This window comes from Brienomyrus brachyistius, chromosome 3, assembly GCF_023856365.1.
Source record: "Brienomyrus brachyistius isolate T26 chromosome 3, BBRACH_0.4, whole genome shotgun sequence".
NCBI lineage: Eukaryota > Metazoa > Chordata > Actinopteri > Osteoglossiformes > Mormyridae > Brienomyrus > Brienomyrus brachyistius.
Window position 1 is genome coordinate 4,537,205 of NC_064535.1, and position 20,779 is coordinate 4,557,983.

Below are 20,779 nucleotides of genomic sequence, written 5' to 3' on the forward strand. Positions count from 1 at the left end.
GCTATGGCCACCTGCAGCTTTGCAGTCACCCAGTAATCCAGTCACTACTGAAGTGTAGTGTCACAAACACATCACTGCTCCCTCTGCAAATACTGATTCATACAAGCTCTTGGGACGCAGAATTACACGGATGTCCAGGCCTGGTGTGACCATCACAAGTTTTTTTAGCGTGACTTTGTGTCTCCTTCCCGTGTCCCTTAGTGTCACAGCAGAAAGTCACAGTGTCCGTCTGCAGACATAGATCACACCTGTGCCTGCACAGCTGGAGGGCACGTACAGTGCACCTTGGGGGCCTGGTGCTGTAAACATATCACCTTTAGAGAAGAAGGATATAGACCAAAAAAGGAAGAAACCCTTCAACGATGAGAAACAGGGAAGAGCCAGGCTGGAGTTTGCAAAAAACGTGTATTTTACACAGGCTCATACCCATAACCCATAACCAAAAACAAATTACCACAGTGCTTACAATGGTTATTACCATAATACACTAACATAATGCATAATTGTACCATTTCGCCTTAACATTGATAGGTTCAGCTATACCCACAACAATACATTACATTAGCAACAATTCGTATTAGAGGGAATGATTGGACGGGAAATAAACGCAAAAATCTTTCCGAGGTATACAACGGAACACTCGTCAGCGATAATTATAACAGTACCCAAGCTAGGTCACGTTAACCTACCCGCGCAATTAAGTAAACTAAATTAGTACAGCGGCACTTATCACTTATAATCAATAAACTTAGTACTTACATTCGTCAGTGACGCATACATAAAAACCAGGGACTGTATTTACTGCCAGGAACAACTAAACTAACCATACATAAACTGCAGCTCGCCGACGTGCTGCCAATTCCTTCAGGCTCTCCCGCGCGCTCTCGTCTCGCATGCACCCACAGTCCTTTGCACATGCGAAGATGGGATTCAGAGGGACCTACCATTTGCAACTGAACAGTGCAGCATTAAAACAGCTCAAAATCCATCCATCCATCCATCTTCCAAACCGCTCATCCAACTGGGTCGCGGGACAGCTCAAAATAAGGGGCAAAAATACAGGCAATAAGATTAATCCAAAATGGATTTTTCTCCTACTTACTGAAATACTCAGTTCTGTAAAAGTTCTCTTCCACTCATGAAAACACATGAAAAACACTGCATTCCATCCATCCATCCATCCATCCATTTTCTGAATCCATTTGTCCAATACAGGGGTGTGTGTGTCCAGAATCTATCCAGAAAGCTCTGCCTACAATGCAGGGACAGTACAGACGCTGCTAAACCTTACCAAATGTTTTATCTCACCTCCATTAAATGTACCCAAACACTGATACCCAACCCCATACCCCTCCTTGCTGTGACCCATCACCTGGCGGCTGGTTCTTTGGTTAAAAACTGGCCTCCACTACCATTGCTAATTAGAATCATCTCACTTACGTATATAAAAGTTGTGAAGAGCCAACAGGATTCAAAGCCTCTTACACCTCAGGATGAATCGGAAGTCATCGGTCACGTGATATTGCATAAACTTAGCAAGCCCCGATTCCCAGCTTGAAGTCGCTGGGCCACACTTTGAGGAGGCGATCTCCAGAATCTGGGTATTAACTGTCTCATCACTAAGTTCAGCACCTTTCACAATATAGCACAGCATGGCCACGGTCAGAAAATGTGAGCCTGTCCTCCTCCTGAGTAAAGTAAAGCTCACTACGCTCTGTGAGCACAGGAACGGCCCGGCAATGTTTGGTAGGTTTCTGCATTGTTTGCAAGTACAGAATATTATCTGCGCCTAAACTAATTAAGGTAAATATGGAAATTCATACAATATATGCTGCAGAATATGAGCTGAATAAAGCATATTGAAAATGCAAAGAATTAAAAAAAATTGAACCACTGACCAAATATGGCACCTACAGCTGTTTTTCAAATAGAATTCTAGAACAGATTGTTACCGTGACAACACTGATGTCATCATTCTGAAGGTATAAATTGAGCTGTAGGCACCAGTACCACTTCAAAACAAACTAGACATTGACGGTGACGCATCTCAAGATGAAGTGGTGTTTCCTTAACTGTATTAGGCCGCCAGCGGTACTAAACGACGCTGGGGAAGGTACAGAAACAGAGGAGGAAAGAAAAGGGAAGGACAAAGGAGGAAAGAAAAAGAAATCCTGGCTGAAAAAGTATTTTGCAAAAAAAGGGAAAGGAAGAAAGGCAATGGAGGAGAGCCAGGCAGTGGTGGTGGAGGAGGAGAGCCAGGCAGTGGTGGTGGAGGAGGAGGAGAGCCAGGCAGTGGTGGTGGTGGAGGAAAGCCAGGCAGTGATGGTGGAGGAGGAGGAGAGCCAGGCAGTGATGGTGGAGGAGGAGGAGAGCCAGGCAGTGGTGGTGGTGGTGGAGGAGAGCCAGGCAGTGATGGTGGAGGAGGAGGAGGAGGAGAGCCAGGCAGTGGTGGTGGAGGAGGAGAGCCAGGCAGTGGTGGTGGAGGAGGAGGAGAGCCAGGCAGTGGTGGTGGAGGAGGAGGAGAGCCAGGCAGTGGTGATGGTGGAGGAGGATAGCCAGGTGTTGGAGGAAGAGAGCCAGGCAATGGCGGAGGAGTGCAAGGCAATAGAGGAGGAGTGCAAGGGATTGGTGGAGGAGTTCAATGGATTGTTGGAGAAGTGCAGGGCAATGATGGAGAAGAGAAAGGCAATGATGGAGGAGGAGAGCAAGGCAATGATGGAGGAGGAGAGAAAGGCAATGATGGAGGAGTACAAGGCGATGGAGGAGGGGTACAAGGCAATGGAGGAGAAGTACAAGGGATTGGTGGAGGAGAAGTACAAGGGATTGGTGGAGGAGAGCAAGGCAATGGAGGAGGAGGAGAGAAAGGCAATGGCGGCGGAGAGCCAGGAAATGGCAGAGAAGTGTAAGGCAATGGCGGAGAAGTGTAAGGCAATGGCAGAGGAGAGCCAGGCAATGGCGGAGGAGTGCAAGGCAATGGCGGAGGAGTGCAAGGGATTGTTGGAGGAGAGCAAGGCAATGGAGGAGGAGGAGAGCAAGGCTTTGACTTTGACAATGGAGGAGGAGTGCAAGGGATTGGAGGAGGAGTACAAGGCAAGGAAGAAAATGATGCAAGATGAGGAAGCCAGTAATGGACGAGACAGTCAATATGTTCTATGTTCAATCAGTACTACTTAACTATGTATATACTTGTAAATAAAGCATTTAAAACGAAGAAGAGACAGGTGTTTTCAATTGAATGTGAGTAGGTGATGTTAAATGTCAGGAATATTCCAAATGTCTATTACGCGTTGCCGATAGGGGCCATATGGTTTGGGTGATAAGGGTTGCCTTTAAACGTTAATAGAATGAAAATACGTTACATGTATTTACGTTGTAATTTTAATTACGTTTTTAAGGAATAAAACATAACGGGATGAATGTAAGGTACACGTCCAGCGGGGACCCGTCCGGCCGCAGCCATGTGTTAGGAGTAGGCACAAGCGCCACGGCGTATTTTAAAAGAAAGCACCAAAATGTTTAAAACTTTAGCGGTATTTATCAGTGTTAGGTTGAAGAAAGCATTTGAACAGCAAACCTTTAGAAGAAATAGGCCAGAAGGCGAAATGACCGAGTCCCAGAGTTCGGCCATAATCGGCAGGTCTGTGAACGCGGTCCAAATGATAGACACCAGCGGAGCGCCTATTTCAAATAAAAAACGTTATGGTTATAGGGGTTTAAGTAATGAAGCATTTTTCTGCCAATGTGAATAATAAAGTAAAACGCTCTAAGCATTTCAACAAGAATCAAGGAATAACGCGGTAAATTCTTGTTTAAGTGAGCGCGTGCGCTTTCCTCTCTGGCTCGCTCTCATGTAGCGCATGCGCGTAGAGCCACATGGTATTTTCTTCAAAGAGCCGACACTCTTGCGTTAATTTATTTAAACAAGAATTAACTGGGTTATTCCTTGATTCTTTTTTTTTCTTTTAAAATACCGCTAAAGTTTCTTTAGAACATGTCGGTGCTTTCTTGTGGTGCCCAAAGCACAGAATACCCACACTGCTCTCTGACCACGCTGCCTCCTGGTAAGGGCAGTAGGAACCCCTAATGTTCCTTCTGTAACGTGGCTAAGTTCGAACCCGCCCCGCAAAGGGACAATAACAAAGAGGCACGTAAAAATAAAATGCAATCCACTTTATTACAAATATCTAAAATCAATCAATTAAGAATGAAGAAAATACAGCTCAACTCTAGTGAGTTAGTGTGACGGCTATGCTGTAACAACGCGAGACCTCGACGAGAATCACGGCAATATTGAACATGGCGGTGCGCAGTTGACTGCACAAATTTTATCAATCGGATTCTTCTTACGCCAATTTATCTCTAGACAACCTTAAAGGTAATCAAATAAATTTTAGTTGTATCCGTAAAAAAAAAAAAAAAAAAAAAAACTTTAGCATCCTGGAGCACAGTGAAATTCTGAACAGTTTAGAAAAATTTCTAGATGAGTGCTTCGACAGAATTGCTATGGGGAAATCAGCAGTGTTGTGCATGAACGAGTTCAAAAGAACGCGTTCATTGAACACGTTCATATTTCAGTGAACTTTGAACTGAACGCAACTTATTAGTAAATCAAGAACTTGAACGTGAATTTTATGTGTGATGAACGGCGTAGACGTCGTTCACTGTTAGAATGCAATTAAACATCGGGATTTATTTTCACCTGATGAGTCGAGTGACAAGGTCGACTCACACATTTAAACAGCATGTTGCGTTGTCACTCAAGCACTAGCGAAGGGCTCCTCCGCTCTAAAAATAAAATGCACAGGCTGACTCTCGCTCAGCGCTTGTGTGCAGTGCATCTTGGGTAATGTAGTGTGAAGCCAAGGACAGTCGAATCTAATGTCTTTAGCTTCACACTACGTTTCCCATAATGCACACACACACACATCTCAAAGGGCACAGCCTTGGCAACGCATGAGCGCGAAGCGAACTGCTGCAGCAGTAACCATGGCAAGCGCAGAGGAGGAAAGCTCAACCACCAGTGGAGCTGGCACAGAAAACACGGATGATGCTGGCTGTAACTTTGACAACTTACGGGCATTTTACACACTGTCTCACAGAGACTCTGACGGTAAAAACCTAACCTTTCTGTGCAAGCTTTGTCCACCTGCGCTGAAAAAACAAGTTAGAACATCAATGACCTCATTTTCCAATTTGAAAAGACACGTTGAGTTGAAGCATTCGTCCAGCATATACGCAAGCCCTTCAAGGTCATAGGGGGAAGGGCAAAACCCCCAGCCAAAGTCCCCAAACGACTCAAGTCACACTGCCTGCTGCCTTCAGGGGTATAATCTCCCAGCAACAGGTAGACAGATTAATAATAGACTACATTGTTGGAGATTTACAGCCACTGAGTAAGGTTGAAAAACCCTCCTTCATAAAACTAGTAACTGGTTTGCAACCAGGCAGACATGTGCCCTCAAGAAGACAGGTGCAGGGACTACTGAATAAGGAATTCATTGAGGTTATCAGTAATTTAAAAGCTGAACTTGCTGAGCTTGACTTTGTATGCACAACAGCTGACTGCTGGTCAGCTGTCAACAAAGGATTCATGGGCATCACAATTCATTGGCTTGATAAAAATGATGTGTCACTCAGGAGATCAGCAGCCCTTGCTCTGTGGAATAGGGTGAAAAGGAGTGCGAAAGCCTCAGATTTTGTTGAGGAAAAGCTAAAGATTGGCTTTGTCACTCCGAACGACACACGTTGGAATTCTATGTTCCTCTCAATGCAGCGCCTGGCTCACATAGCCACCTTGACTCCCCAGACCAGCAATCTAACAGTGCCATTGGATGCCACTCCTGAGTATGACAGACTCCTTCTGCACACCATCTGTGATGAGTTTGGGCTTCGTCGATTCACTCCAGAGGAAATAGACTTCAACAAGTTTGTGAGTGTGATGGGTCCCTTGGCATGTGCTCTGAACATCCTTCAGGGGGAAAAAAACACATTCCTCGGCTACCTGGCTCCTACCATTGTGCAATTGAAAAATGGTTTGGATGGTCTGTTGGATGAGAGTTCACCGTTGTCTATCTCTTTAGTTAAGGACAGAGTCACACCACCGAGCAGGAACTGGATCAAGATCAAGATTTTATTAATTATTTCAGAAATGAATGGGCAACGTATTTGGATAACAGTGATCTAGCAGAAGTCTCACCATGTGTCAAATGATAAGCATGGCCGTCTGACTCGGAAGGCAGGACACTGGGGCTGAATGGCTGTTTGCTGCCAGTACTGGCGCTGAATGTCATCCTCTGGGTATTTTTGTAAAATTCTGGAGAACTTGATTGCAAATCCCTAAATATGCCCTGTAAAATCCTGATGTTTGTATCTTTTCATTGTTATATTCCTATCTCACCTCCATTAAATCTTATAATAGTATAAAAACAAAATATTTTATGTAAATGCAGGCAAAATGCAGTAAAAGCACAATCATTCATAAATAAAAAACAAGCTAATTTATACTTGTTTAAGGCTAAATATTAATAGTCTTACCAGAAAAAAACACTCGGGGTCTTGGATAAAAAGCTTTTCACTGTTCGAAAAGAATTCCATTTTTTTAATCTTGCATTTGTGTTACTACATCCTCGAGCTGAAGAATGAAAAGTTGAGATTTTTTGTCAGCCAGTTTACTCTTGAAACACTTCTGATGTCCTAATAAATGGGCAGTTTATTTAGCATTTCTCAAACGTACTGAAGCACACAATTCATATTCTTGTCTTGGTTCTGTTGCAGTGCCTTACCTTTCTGTAGACAGGCATATTGGGAGATTCATCTGAAGCACCACTGTTGCTCTGGCCAAAAGTGTTTGTGCGTGCCATAGTGAAATATGCTGAATAGCTCTGCTACTGTCAAACACTCTGGAATTTATGGCTCTGTGTCCTGAAAGAGAATTCACTGACTTTAATGCAGTTTCATTATTGTTATTGCCACTACAAATATTAGAGCTTTATCAAATGCATTATGGTGATGAGGTGATTATTATGGATGATGCTCCCTGTAACAATAACAGCAGTAACAACAACAAAAGTCATCATCATCATTATTAATATCATTTATTTATTTATTGCCCCATGGATAAGCTAGTGGAAGAGGTGGATGGAACAATTGTTTATTATTATTAATAATTATGAAGCTTATGTATATATCTTTTTCATCAGTTGCAAAAATGATGGCTAGATTCTCAAATCAAATAATCTTAGACCGCCATCTAGTGGACATATTAAGATATGCCCAGGGGCAAGTTCTACATGAAGTAGTTAAAAAAAAGTACTGAAAAAAGTATTTCCCAATGCTGCAGTCAGAACCATAATTATTTGGACAGAGACAAAGTTTTTCAATTTTTTAAGTTCCGTACATTACCACAATACATTTTAAAAGAAACAACAAAGAAACATCTCGTGGCCAAAAGTAGGTACTGCAATTTCGGGAAGAAATCATTTAATTGTTTTAAAACTGAAGTATTCAAATTTTGCCACAAGACGGCAATATAAAGAGTACGAAAAAAATGAAATTGCAATACCTACATTTGAGTTTGACTTGGCCCAATGTATTTTTAATACAAATAATTACCACACAAAGCTGATAGTACACCGTGGGAAAATAATTTTTATATTTTCTTGCTCCCATCTCGTGGCCAAAAGTAGGTACTGCAATTTCTGCATCTACCCAACTGTATCTCATTTCTTCCTGTTCTATGCTATATGTATGTATATACATACACACGATGATAGATAGATAGATAGATAGATAGATAATCCTCGGTCACATATTTGTGCTTTTTTGGGTCTGTAATGTTCAGATTAATTAATAGTTTTTGCCTCCACATTTGCCTCTCCTCTCTGATCCTGCTCATCTCAGTAAAACTAAGTATTTTCCTCACCATATCAGTAGAATATGTAATGCAGTTATATTAGTATAAGTGTCTTTTTGCAAAATGTATAATAAAGAATTGCGACAGATGCACAGCCCCACAGAGCTTGTCATTTTTCTTAAAACACAGACTGCATCTCAGCACGGTGTCGCACCTAAGGGGACAAAGGAATTCCTTCCTCAATCAGTCTTGTTAGTAAATGATTCCATGCTCCTGCATTAAATATTAGCAGTCTACCCTGACCTGATTCCGACATCTCCTCTTCTGATTGCCCGTGGATAAGCAGTTATGGAAGACTGATCAATCGGCGTGGGGTCATCAGATCCAGTAGATGCACTGAGAGTAGATTTGACTGTGTGCATCCTTCATAAGAAACTTCTCTTCCTTCGAATCAGAGGAGTGGGCCCAGTACTCGAACTAAACCATTATATCGGGTTAATAACCCTGTCCTGGGTTATTCCCTGATTTGTAGCTTCCAGGATTAGGCTCTGGATCCTGCATAGGAGGAGTGGATATAGAAGATGGATGGATGGTCTACTGCTATGGCCACCTGCAGCTTTGCAGTCACCCAGTAATCCAGTCACTACTGAAGTGTAGTGTCACAAACACATCACTGCTCCCTCTGCAAATACTGATTCATACAAGCTCTTGGGACGCAGAATTACACGGATGTCCAGGCCTGGTGTGACCATCACAAGTTTTTTTAGCGTGACTTTGTGTCTCCTTCCCGTGTCCCTTAGTGTCACAGCAGAAAGTCACAGTGTCCGTCTGCAGACATAGATCACACCTGTGCCTGCACAGCTGGAGGGCACGTACAGTGCACCTTGGGGGCCTGGTGCTGTAAACATATCACCTTTAGAGAAGAAGGATATAGACCAAAAAAGGAAGAAACCCTTCAACGATGAGAAACAGGGAAGAGCCAGGCTGGAGTTTGCAAAAAACGTGTATTTTACACAGGCTCATACCCATAACCCATAACCAAAAACAAATTACCACAGTGCTTACAATGGTTATTACCATAATACACTAACATAATGCATAATTGTACCATTTCGCCTTAACATTGATAGGTTCAGCTATACCCACAACAATACATTACATTAGCAACAATTCGTATTAGAGGGAATGATTGGACGGGAAATAAACGCAAAAATCTTTCCGAGGTATACAACGGAACACTCGTCAGCGATAATTATAACAGTACCCAAGCTAGGTCACGTTAACCTACCCGCGCAATTAAGTAAACTAAATTAGTACAGCGGCACTTATCACTTATAATCAATAAACTTAGTACTTACATTCGTCAGTGACGCATACATAAAAACCAGGGACTGTATTTACTGCCAGGAACAACTAAACTAACCATACATAAACTGCAGCTCGCCGACGTGCTGCCAATTCCTTCAGGCTCTCCCGCGCGCTCTCGTCTCGCATGCACCCACAGTCCTTTGCACATGCGAAGATGGGATTCAGAGGGACCTACCATTTGCAACTGAACAGTGCAGCATTAAAACAGCTCAAAATCCATCCATCCATCTTCCAAACCGCTCATCCAACTGGGTCGCGGGACAGCTCAAAATAAGGGGCAAAAATACAGGCAATAAGATTAATCCAAAATGGATTTTTCTCCTACTTACTGAAATACTCAGTTCTGTAAAAGTTCTCTTCCACTCATGAAAACACATGAAAAACACTGCATTCCATCCATCCATCCATCCATCCATTTTCTGAATCCATTTGTCCAATACAGGGGTGTGTGTGTCCAGAATCTATCCAGAAAGCTCTGCCTACAATGCAGGGACAGTACAGACGCTGCTAAACCTTACCAAATGTTTTATCTCACCTCCATTAAATGTACCCAAACACTGATACCCAACCCCATACCCCTCCTTGCTGTGACCCATCACCTGGCGGCTGGTTCTTTGGTTAAAAACTGGCCTCCACTACCATTGCTAATTAGAATCATCTCACTTACGTATATAAAAGTTGTGAAGAGCCAACAGGATTCAAAGCCTCTTACACCTCAGGATGAATCGGAAGTCATCGGTCACGTGATATTGCATAAACTTAGCAAGCCCCGATTCCCAGCTTGAAGTCGCTGGGCCACACTTTGAGGAGGCGATCTCCAGAATCTGGGTATTAACTGTCTCATCACTAAGTTCAGCACCTTTCACAATATAGCACAGCATGGCCACGGTCAGAAAATGTGAGCCTGTCCTCCTCCTGAGTAAAGTAAAGCTCACTACGCTCTGTGAGCACAGGAACGGCCCGGCAATGTTTGGTAGGTTTCTGCATTGTTTGCAAGTACAGAATATTATCTGCGCCTAAACTAATTAAGGTAAATATGGAAATTCATACAATATATGCTGCAGAATATGAGCTGAATAAAGCATATTGAAAATGCAAAGAATTAAAAAAAATTGAACCACTGACCAAATATGGCACCTACAGCTGTTTTTCAAATAGAATTCTAGAACAGATTGTTACCGTGACAACACTGATGTCATCATTCTGAAGGTATAAATTGAGCTGTAGGCACCAGTACCACTTCAAAACAAACTAGACATTGACGGTGACGCATCTCAAGATGAAGTGGTGTTTCCTTAACTGTATTAGGCCGCCAGCGGTACTAAACGACGCTGGGGAAGGTACAGAAACAGAGGAGGAAAGAAAAGGGAAGGACAAAGGAGGAAAGAAAAAGAAATCCTGGCTGAAGAAGTATTTTGCAAAAAAAGGGAAAGGAAGAAAGGCAATGGAGGAGAGCCAGGCAGTGGTGGTGGAGGAGGAGGAGAGCCAGGCAGTGGTGGTGGAGGAGGAGGAGAGCCAGGCAGTGGTGGTGGAGGAGGAGGAGAGCCAGGCAGTGGTGGTGGTGGAGGAAAGCCAGGCAGTGATGGTGGAGGAGGAGGAGAGCCAGGCAGTGATGGTGGAGGAGGAGGAGAGCCAGGCAGTGGTGGTGGTGGTGGAGGAGAGCCAGGCAGTGGTGGTGGTGGTGGAGGAGAGCCAGGCAGTGATGGTGGAGGAGGAGGAGGAGAGCCAGGCAGTGGTGGTGGAGGAGGAGAGCCAGGCAGTGGTGGTGGAGGAGGAGGAGAGCCAGGCAGTGGTGGTGGAGGAGGAGGAGAGCCAGGCAGTGGTGATGGTGGAGGAGGATAGCCAGGTGTTGGAGGAAGAGAGCCAGGCAATGGCGGAGGAGTGCAAGGCAATAGAGGAGGAGTGCAAGGGATTGGTGGAGGAGTTCAATGGATTGTTGGAGGAGTGCAGGGCAATGATGGAGAAGAGAAAGGCAATGATGGAGGAGGAGAGCAAGGCAATGATGGAGGAGGAGAGAAAGGCAATGATGGAGGAGTACAAGGCGATGGAGGAGGGGTACAAGGCAATGGAGGAGAAGTACAAGGGATTGGTGGAGGAGAAGTACAAGGGATTGGTGGAGGAGAGCAAGGCAATGGAGGAGGAGGAGAGAAAGGCAATGGCGGCGGAGAGCCAGGCAATGGCAGAGAAGTGTAAGGCAATGGCGGAGAAGTGTAAGGCAATGGCAGAGGAGAGCCAGGCAATGGCGGAGGAGTGCAAGGCAATGGCGGAGGAGTGCAAGGGATTGTTGGAGGAGAGCAAGGCAATGGAGGAGGAGGAGAGAAAGGCAATGGCGGCGGAGAGCCAGGCAATGGCAGAGAAGTGTAAGGCTTTGACTTTGACAATGGAGGAGAAGTGCAAGGGATTGGAGGAGGAGTACAAGGCAAGGAAGAAAATGATGCAAGATGAGGAAGCCAGTAATGGACGAGACAGTCAATATGTTCTATGTTCAATCAGTAATACTTAACTATGTATATACTTGTAAATAAAGCATTTAAAACGAAGAAGAGACAGGTGTTTTCAATTGAATGTGAGTAGGTGATGTTAAATGTCAGGAATATTCCAAATGTCTATTACGCGTTGCCGATAGGGGCCATATGGTTTGGGTGATAAGGGTTGCCTTTAAACGTTAATAGAATGAAAATACGTTACATGTATTTACGTTGTAATTTTAATTACGTTTTTAAGGAATAAAACATAACGGGATGAATGTAAGGTACACGTCCAGCGGGGACCCGTCCGGCCGCAGCCATGTGTTAGGAGTAGGCACAAGCGCCACGGCGTATTTTAAAAGAAAGCACCAAAATGTTTAAAACTTTAGCGGTATTTATCAGTGTTAGGTTGAAGAAAGCATTTGAACAGCAAACCTTTAGAAGAAATAGGCCAGAAGGCGAAATGACCGAGTCCCAGAGTTCGGCCATAATCGGCAGGTCTGTGAACGCGGTCCAAATGATAGACACCAGCGGAGCGCCTATTTCAAATAAAAAACGTTATGGTTATAGGGGTTTAAGTAATGAAGCATTTTTCTGCCAATGTGAATAATAAAGTAAAACGCTCTAAGCATTTCAACAAGAATCAAGGAATAACGCGGTAAATTCTTGTTTAAGTGAGCGCGTGCGCTTTCCTCTCTGGCTCGCTCTCATGTAGCGCATGCGCGTAGAGCCACATGGTATTTTCTTCAAAGAGCCGACACTCTTGCGTTAATTTATTTAAACAAGAATTAACTGGGTTATTCCTTGATTCTTTTTTTTTCTTTTAAAATACCGCTAAAGTTTCTTTAGAACATGTCGGTGCTTTCTTGTGGTGCCCAAAGCACAGAATACCCACACTGCTCTCTGACCACGCTGCCTCCTGGTAAGGGCAGTAGGAACCCCTAATGTTCCTTCTGTAACGTGGCTAAGTTCGAACCCTCCCCGCAAAGGGACAATAACAAAGAGGCACGTAAAAATAAAATCCAATCCACTTTATTACAAATATCTAAAATCAATCAATTAAGAATGAAGAAAATACAGCTCAACTCTAGTGAGTTAGTGTAACGGCTATGCTGTAACAACGCGAGACCTCGACGAGAATCACGGCAATATTGAACATGGCGGTGCGCAGCTGACTGCACAAAGTTTATCAATCGGATTCTTCTTACGCCAATTTATCTCTAGACAACCTTAAAGGTAATCAAATAAATTTTAGTTGTATCCGTAAAAAAAAAAAAAAAAAAAAAAAAACTTTAGCATCCTGGAGCACAGTGAAATTCTGAACAGTTTAGAAAAATTTCTAGATGAGTGCTTCGACAGAATTGCTATGGGGAAATCAGCAGTGTTGTGCATGAACGAGTTCAAAAGAACGCGTTCATTGAACACGTTCATATTTCAGTGAACTTTGAACTGAACGCAACTTATTAGTAAATCAAGAACTTGAACGTGAATTTTATGTGTGATGAACGGCGTAGACGTCGTTCACTGTTAGAATGCAATTAAACATCGGGATTTATTTTCACCTGATGAGTCGAGTGACAAGGTCGACTCACACATTTAAACAGCATGTTGCGTTGTCACTCAAGCACTAGCGAAGGGCTCCTCCGCTCTAAAAATAAAATGCACAGGCTGACTCTCGCTCAGCGCTTGTGTGCAGTGCATCTTGGGTAATGTAGTGTGAAGCCAAGGACAGTCGAATCTAATGTCTTTAGCTTCACACTACGTTTCCCATAATGCACACACACACACATCTCAAAGGGCACAGCCTTGGCAACGCATGAGCGCGAAGCGAACTGCTGCAGCAGTAACCATGGCAAGCGCAGAGGAGGAAAGCTCAACCACCAGTGGAGCTGGCACAGAAAACACGGATGATGCTGGCTGTAACTTTGACAACTTACGGGCATTTTACACACTGTCTCACAGAGACTCTGACGGTAAAAACCTAACCTTTCTGTGCAAGCTTTGTCCACCTGCGCTGAAAAAACAAGTTAGAACATCAATGACCTCATTTTCCAATTTGAAAAGACACGTTGAGTTGAAGCATTCGTCCAGCGTGAAAGCATATACGCAAGCCCTTCAAGGTCATAGGGGGAAGGGCAAAACCCCCAGCCAAAGTCCCCAAACGACTCAAGTCACACTGCCTGCTGCCTTCAGGGGTATAATCTCCCAGCAACAGGTAGACAGATTAATAATAGACTACATTGTTGGAGATTTACAGCCACTGAGTAAGGTTGAAAAACCCTCCTTCATAAAACTAGTAACTGGTTTGCAACCAGGCAGACATGTGCCCTCAAGAAGACAGGTGCAGGGACTACTGAATAAGGAATTCATTGAGGTTATCAGTAATTTAAAAGCTGAACTTGCTGAGCTTGACTTTGTATGCACAACAGCTGACTGCTGGTCAGCTGTCAACAAAGGATTCATGGGCATCACAATTCATTGGCTTGATAAAAATGATGTGTCACTCAGGAGATCAGCAGCCCTTGCTCTGTGGAATAGGGTGAAAAGGAGTGCGAAAGCCTCAGATTTTGTTGAGGAAAAGCTAAAGATTGGCTTTGTCACTCCGAACGACACACGTTGGAATTCTATGTTCCTCTCAATGCAGCGCCTGGCTCACATAGCCACCTTGACTCCCCAGACCAGCAATCTAACAGTGCCATTGGATGCCACTCCTGAGTATGACAGACTCCTTCTGCACACCATCTGTGATGAGTTTGGGCTTCGTCGATTCACTCCAGAGGAAATAGACTTCAACAAGTTTGTGAGTGTGATGGGTCCCTTGGCATGTGCTCTGAACATCCTTCAGGGGGAAAAAAACACATTCCTCGGCTACCTGGCTCCTACCATTGTGCAATTGAAAAATGGTTTGGATGGTCTGTTGGATGAGAGTTCACCGTTGTCTATCTCTTTAGTTAAGGACAGAGTCACACCACCGAGCAGGAACTGGATCAAGATCAAGATTTTATTAATTATTTCAGAAATGAATGGGCAACGTATTTGGATAACAGTGATCTAGCAGAAGTCTCACCATGTGTCAAATGATAAGCATGGCCGTCTGACTCGGAAGGCAGGACACTGGGGCTGAATGGCTGTTTGCTGCCAGTACTGGCGCTGAATGTCATCCTCTGGGTATTTTTGTAAAATTCTGGAGAACTTGATTGCAAATCCCTAAATATGCCCTGTAAAATCCTGATGTTTGTATCTTTTCATTGTTATATTCCTATCTCACCTCCATTAAATCTTATAATAGTATAAAAACAAAATATTTTATGTAAATGCAGGCAAAATGCAGTAAAAGCACAATCATTCATAAATAAAAAACAAGCTAATTTATACTTTTTTAAGGCTAAATATTAATAGTCTTACCAGAAAAAAACACTCGGGGTCTTGGATAAAAAGCTTTTCACTGTTCGAAAAGAATTCCATTTTTTTAATCTTGCATTTGTGTTACTACATCCTCGAGCTGAAGAATGAAAAGTTGAGATTTTTTGTCAGCCAGTTTACTCTTGAAACACTTCTGATGTCCTAATAAATGGGCAGTTTATTTAGCATTTCTCAAACGTACTGAAGCACACAATTCATATTCTTGTCTTGGTTCTGTTGCAGTGCCTTACCTTTCTGTAGACAGGCATATTGGGAGATTCATCTGAAGCACCACTGTTGCTCTGGCCAAAAGTGTTTGTGCGTGCCATAGTGAAATATGCTGAATAGCTCTGCTACTGTCAAACACTCTGGAATTTATGGCTCTGTGTCCTGAAAGAGAATTCACTGACTTTAATGCAGTTTCATTATTGTTATTGCCACTACAAATATTAGAGCTTTATCAAATGCATTATGGTGATGAGGTGATTATTATGGATGATGCTCCCTGTAACAATAACAGCAGTAACAACAACAAAAGTCATCATCATCATTATTAATATCATTTATTTATTTATTGCCCCATGGATAAGCTAGTGGAAGAGGTGGATGGAACAATTGTTTATTATTATTAATAATTATGAAGCTTATGTATATATCTTTTTCATCAGTTACAAAAATGATGGCTAGATTCTCAAATCAAATAATCTTAGACCGCCATCTAGTGGACATATTAAGATATGCCCAGGGGCAAGTTCTACATGAAGTAGTTAAAAAAAAGTACAGAAAAAAGTATTTCCCAATGCTGCAGTCAGAACCATAATTATTTGGACAGAGACAAAGTTTTTCAATTTTTTAAGTTCCGTACATTACCACAATACATTTTAAAAGAAACAACAAAGAAACATCTCGTGGCCAAAAGTAGGTACTGCAATTTCGGGAAGAAATCATTTAATTGTTTTAAAACTGAAGTATTCAAATTTTGCCACAAGACGGCAATATAAAGAGTACGAAAAAAATGAAATTGCAATACCTACATTTGAGTTTGACTTGGTCCAATGTATTTTTAATACAAATAATTACCACACAAAGCTGATAGTACACCGTGGGAAAATAATTTTAATATTTTCTTGCTCCCATCTCGTGGCCAAAAGTAGGTACTGCAATTTCTGCATCTACCCAACTGTATCTCATTTCTTCCTGTTCTATGCTATATGTATGTATATACATACACACGATGATAGATAGATAATCCTCGGTCACATATTTGTGCTTTTTTGGGTCTGTAATGTTCATATTAATTAATAGTTTTTGCCTCCACATTTGCCTCTCCTCTCTGATCCTGCTCATCTCAGTAAAACTAAGTATTTTCCTCACCATATCAGTAGAATATGTAATGCAGTTATATTAGTATAAGTGTCTTTTTGCAAAATGTATAATAAAGAATTGCGACAGATGCACAGCCCCACAGAGCTTGTCATTTTTCTTAAAACACAGACTGCATCTCAGCACGGTGTCGCACCTAAGGGGACAAAGGAATTCCTTCCTCAATCAGTCTTGTTAGTAAATGATTCCATGCTCCTGCATTAAATATTAGCAGTCTACCCTGACCTGATTCCGACATCTCCTCTTCTGATTGCCCGTGGATAAGCAGTTATGGAAGACTGATCAATCGGCGTGGGGTCGTCAGATCCAGTAGATGCACTGAGAGTAGATTTGACTGTGTGCATCCTTCATAAGAAACTTCTCTTCCTTCGAATCAGAGGAGTGGGCCCAGTACTCGAACTAAACCATTATATCGGGTTAATAACCCTGTCCTGGGTTATTCCCTGATTTGTAGCTTCCAGGATTAGGCTCTGGATCCTGCATAGGAGGAGTGGATATAGAAGATGGATGGATGGTCTACTGCTATGGCCACCTGCAGCTTTGCAGTCACCCAGTAATCCAGTCACTACTGAAGTGTAGTGTCACAAACACATCACTGCTCCCTCTGCAAATACTGATTCATACAAGCTCTTGGGACGCAGAATTACACGGATGTCCAGGCCTGGTGTGACCATCACAAGTTTTTTTAGCGTGACTTTGTGTCTCCTTCCCGTGTCCCTTAGTGTCACAGCAGAAAGTCACAGTGTCCGTCTGCAGACATAGATCACACCTGTGCCTGCACAGCTGGAGGGCACGTACAGTGCACCTTGGGGGCCTGGTGCTGTAAACATATCACCTTTAGAGAAGAAGGATATAGACCAAAAAAGGAAGAAACCCTTCAACGATGAGAAACAGGGAAGAGCCAGGCTGGAGTTTGCAAAAAACGTGTATTTTACACAGGCTCATACCCATAACCCATAACCAAAAACAAATTACCACAGTGCTTACAATGGTTATTACCATAATACACTAACATAATGCATAATTGTACCATTTCGCCTTAACATTGATAGGTTCAGCTATACCCACAACAATACATTACATTAGCAACAATTCGTATTAGAGGGAATGATTGGACGGGAAATAAACGCAAAAATCTTTCCGAGGTATACAACGGAACACTCGTCAGCGATAATTATAACAGTACCCAAGCTAGGTCACGTTAACCTACCCGCGCAATTAAGTAAACTAAATTAGTACAGCGGCACTTATCACTTATAATCAATAAACTTAGTACTTACATTCGTCAGTGACGCATACATAAAAACCAGGGACTGTATTTACTGCCAGGAACAACTAAACTAACCATACATAAACTGCAGCTCGCCGACGTGCTGCCAATTCCTTCAGGCTCTCCCGCGCGCTCTCGTCTCGCATGCACCCACAGTCCTTTGCACATGCGAAGATGGGATTCAGAGGGACCTACCATTTGCAACTGAACAGTGCAGCATTAAAACAGCTCAAAATCCATCCATCCATCCATCTTCCAAACCGCTCATCCAACTGGGTCGCGGGACAGCTCAAAATAAGGGGCAAAAATACAGGCAATAAGATTAATCCAAAATGGATTTTTCTCCTACTTACTGAAATACTCAGTTCTGTAAAAGTTCTCTTCCACTCATGAAAACACATGAAAAACACTGCATTCCATCCATCCATCCATCCATCCATTTTCTGAATCCATTTGTCCAATACAGGGGTGTGTGTGTCCAGAATCTATCCAGAAAGCTCTGCCTACAATGCAGGGACAGTACAGACGCTGCTAAACCTTACCAAATGTTTTATCTCACCTCCATTAAATGTACCCAAACACTGATACCCAACCCCATACCCCTCCTTGCTGTGACCCATCACCTGGCGGCTGGTTCTTTGGTTAAAAACTGGCCTCCACTACCATTGCTAATTAGAATCATCTCACTTACGTATATAAAAGTTGTGAAGAGCCAACAGGATTCAAAGCCTCTTACACCTCAGGATGAATCGGAAGTCATCGGTCACGTGATATTGCATAAACTTAGCAAGCCCCGATTCCCAGCTTGAAGTCGCTGGGCCACACTTTGAGGAGGCGATCTCCAGAATCTGGGTATTAACTGTCTCATCACTAAGTTCAGCACCTTTCACAATATAGCACAGCATGGCCACGGTCAGAAAATGTGAGCCTGTCCTCCTCCTGAGTAAAGTAAAGCTCACTACGCTCTGTGAGCACAGGAACGGCCCGGCAATGTTTGGTAGGTTTCTGCATTGTTTGCAAGTACAGAATATTATCTGCGCCTAAACTAATTAAGGTAAATATGGAAATTCATACAATATATGCTGCAGAATATGAGCTGAATAAAGCATATTGAAAATGCAAAGAATTAAAAAAAATTGAACCACTGACCAAATATGGCACCTACAGCTGTTTTTCAAATGGAATTCTAGAACAGATTGTTACCGTGACAACACTGATGTCATCATTCTGAAGGTATAAATTGAGCTGTAGGCACCAGTACCACTTCAAAACAAACTAGACATTGACGGTGACGCATCTCAAGATGAAGTGGTGTTTCCTTAACTGTATTAGGCCGCCAGCGGTACTAAACGACGCTGGGGAAGGTACAGAAACAGAGGAGGAAAGAAAAGGGAAGGACAAAGGAGGAAAGAAAAAGAAATCCTGGCTGAAGAAGTATTTTGCAAAAAAAGGGAAAGGAAGAAAGGCAATGGAGGAGAGCCAGGCAGTGGTGGTGGAGGAGGAGGAGGAGAGCCAGGCAGTGGTGGTGGAGGAGGAGGAGAGCCAGGCAGTGGTGGTGGTGGAGGAAAGCCAGGCAGTGATGGTGGAGGAGGAGGAGAGCCAGGCAGTGATGGTGGAGGAGGAGGAGAGCCAGGCAGTGATGGTGGAGGTGGAGGAGAACCAGGCAGTGATGGTGGAGGAGGAGGAGGAGAGCCAGGCAGTGATGGTGGAGGAGGAGGAGAGCCAGGCAGTGGTGGTGGAGGAGGAGGAGAGCCAGGCAGTGGTGGTGGAGGAGGAGGAGAGCCAGGCAGTGGTGATGGTGGAGGAGGATAGCCAGGTGTTGGAGGAAGAGAGCCAGGCAATGGCGGAGGAGTGCAAGGCAATAGAGGAGGAGTGCAAGGGATTGGTGGAGGAGTTCAATGGATTGTTGGAGAAGTGCAGGGCAATGATGGAGAAGAGAAAGGCAATGATGGAGGAGGAGAGCAAGGCAATGATGGAGGAGGAGAGAAAGGCAATGATGGAGGAGTACAAGGCGATGGAGGAGGGGTACAAGGCAATGGAGGAGAAGTACAAGGGATTGGTGGAGGAGAAGTACAAGGGATTGGTGGAGGAGAGCAAGGCAATGGAGGAGGAGGAGAGAAAGGCAATGGCGGCGGAGAGCCAGGCAATGGCAGAGAAGTGTAAGGCAATGGCGGAGAAGTGTAAGGCAATGGCAGAGGAGAGCCAGGCAATGGCGGAGGAGTGCAAGGCAATGGCGGAGGAGTGCAAGGGATTGTTGGAGGAGAGCAAGGCAATGGAGGAGGAGGAGAGCAAGGCTTTGACTTTGACAATGGAGGAGGAGTGCAAGGGATTGGAGGAGGAGTACAAGGCAAGGAAGAAAATGATGCAAGATGAGGAAGCCAGTAATGGACGAGACAGTCAATATGTTCTATGTTCAATCAGTACTACTTAACTATGTATATACTTGTAAATAAAGCATTTAAAACGAAGAAGAGACAGGTGTTTTCAATTGAATGTGAGTAGGTGATGTTAAATGTCAGGAATATTCCAAATGTCTATTACGCGTTGCCGATAGGGGCCATATGGTTTGGGTGATAAGGGTTGCCTTTAAACGTTAATAGAATGAAAATACGTTACATGTATTTACGTTGTAATTTTAATTACGTTTTTAAGGAATAAAACATAACGGGATGAATGTAAGGTACACGTCCAGCGGGGACCCGTCCGGCCGCAGCCATGTGTTAGGAGTAGGCACAAGCGCCACGGCGTATTTTAAAAGAAAGCACCAAAATGTTTAAAACTTTAGCAGTATTTATCAGTGTTAGGTTGAAGAAAGCATTTGAACAGCAAACCTTTAGAAGAAATAGGCCAGAAGGCGAAATGACCGAGTCCCAGAGTTCGGCCATAATCGGCAGGTCTGTGAACGCGGTCCAAATGATAGACACCAGCGGAGCGCCTATTTCAAATAAAAAACGTTATGGTTATAGGGGTTTAAGTAATGAAGCATTTTTCTGCCAATGTGAATAATAAAGTAAAACGCTCTAAGCATTTCAACAA

The 20,779-nt window shown here is 43.4% G+C and overlaps 2 protein-coding genes across 30 annotated transcripts in view; one reads left to right on the forward strand and one right to left on the reverse strand.

Moving 5' to 3' along the window:
- LOC125738092 (involucrin-like) overlaps nt 1–20,222 on the forward strand; it is a 60,395-nt gene extending 40,173 nt beyond the window's left edge. For 2 of the 6 annotated variants that reach the window (XM_049006682.1, XM_049006684.1), the window contains exon 2: nt 19,425–20,222. In XM_049006682.1, the coding sequence (XP_048862639.1) occupies nt 19,425–20,174 (750 nt within the window). In that variant the 3' untranslated portion in view covers nt 20,175–20,222. Of the gene's footprint in view, nt 1–2,024; nt 2,392–10,482; nt 10,872–19,424 lie in introns of those variants that run through there. The other 4 variants (XM_049006687.1, XM_049006686.1, XM_049006685.1 and 1 more) reach the window with 3 other exon arrangements.
- The window catches only part of LOC125738091 (solute carrier family 22 member 7-like), a 187,250-nt gene that overhangs the window by 145,732 nt on the left and 20,739 nt on the right, over nt 1–20,779 (reverse strand). Inside the window, exon 11 of one of the 24 annotated variants that reach the window (XR_007396705.1) lies at nt 6,778–6,921. The exons of 20 other annotated variants lie outside the window; for them this stretch is intronic. Coding sequence is in view for 2 of the 4 variants with exons in the window: in XM_049006675.1 (XP_048862632.1) it covers nt 6,891–6,921 (31 nt within the window). In the remaining 2 variants the exon portion in view is untranslated. Of the gene's footprint in view, nt 1–6,777; nt 6,922–15,332; nt 15,481–20,779 lie in introns of those variants that run through there. 3 more of the 24 variants (XM_049006675.1, XR_007396703.1, XM_049006679.1) reach the window with 3 other exon arrangements.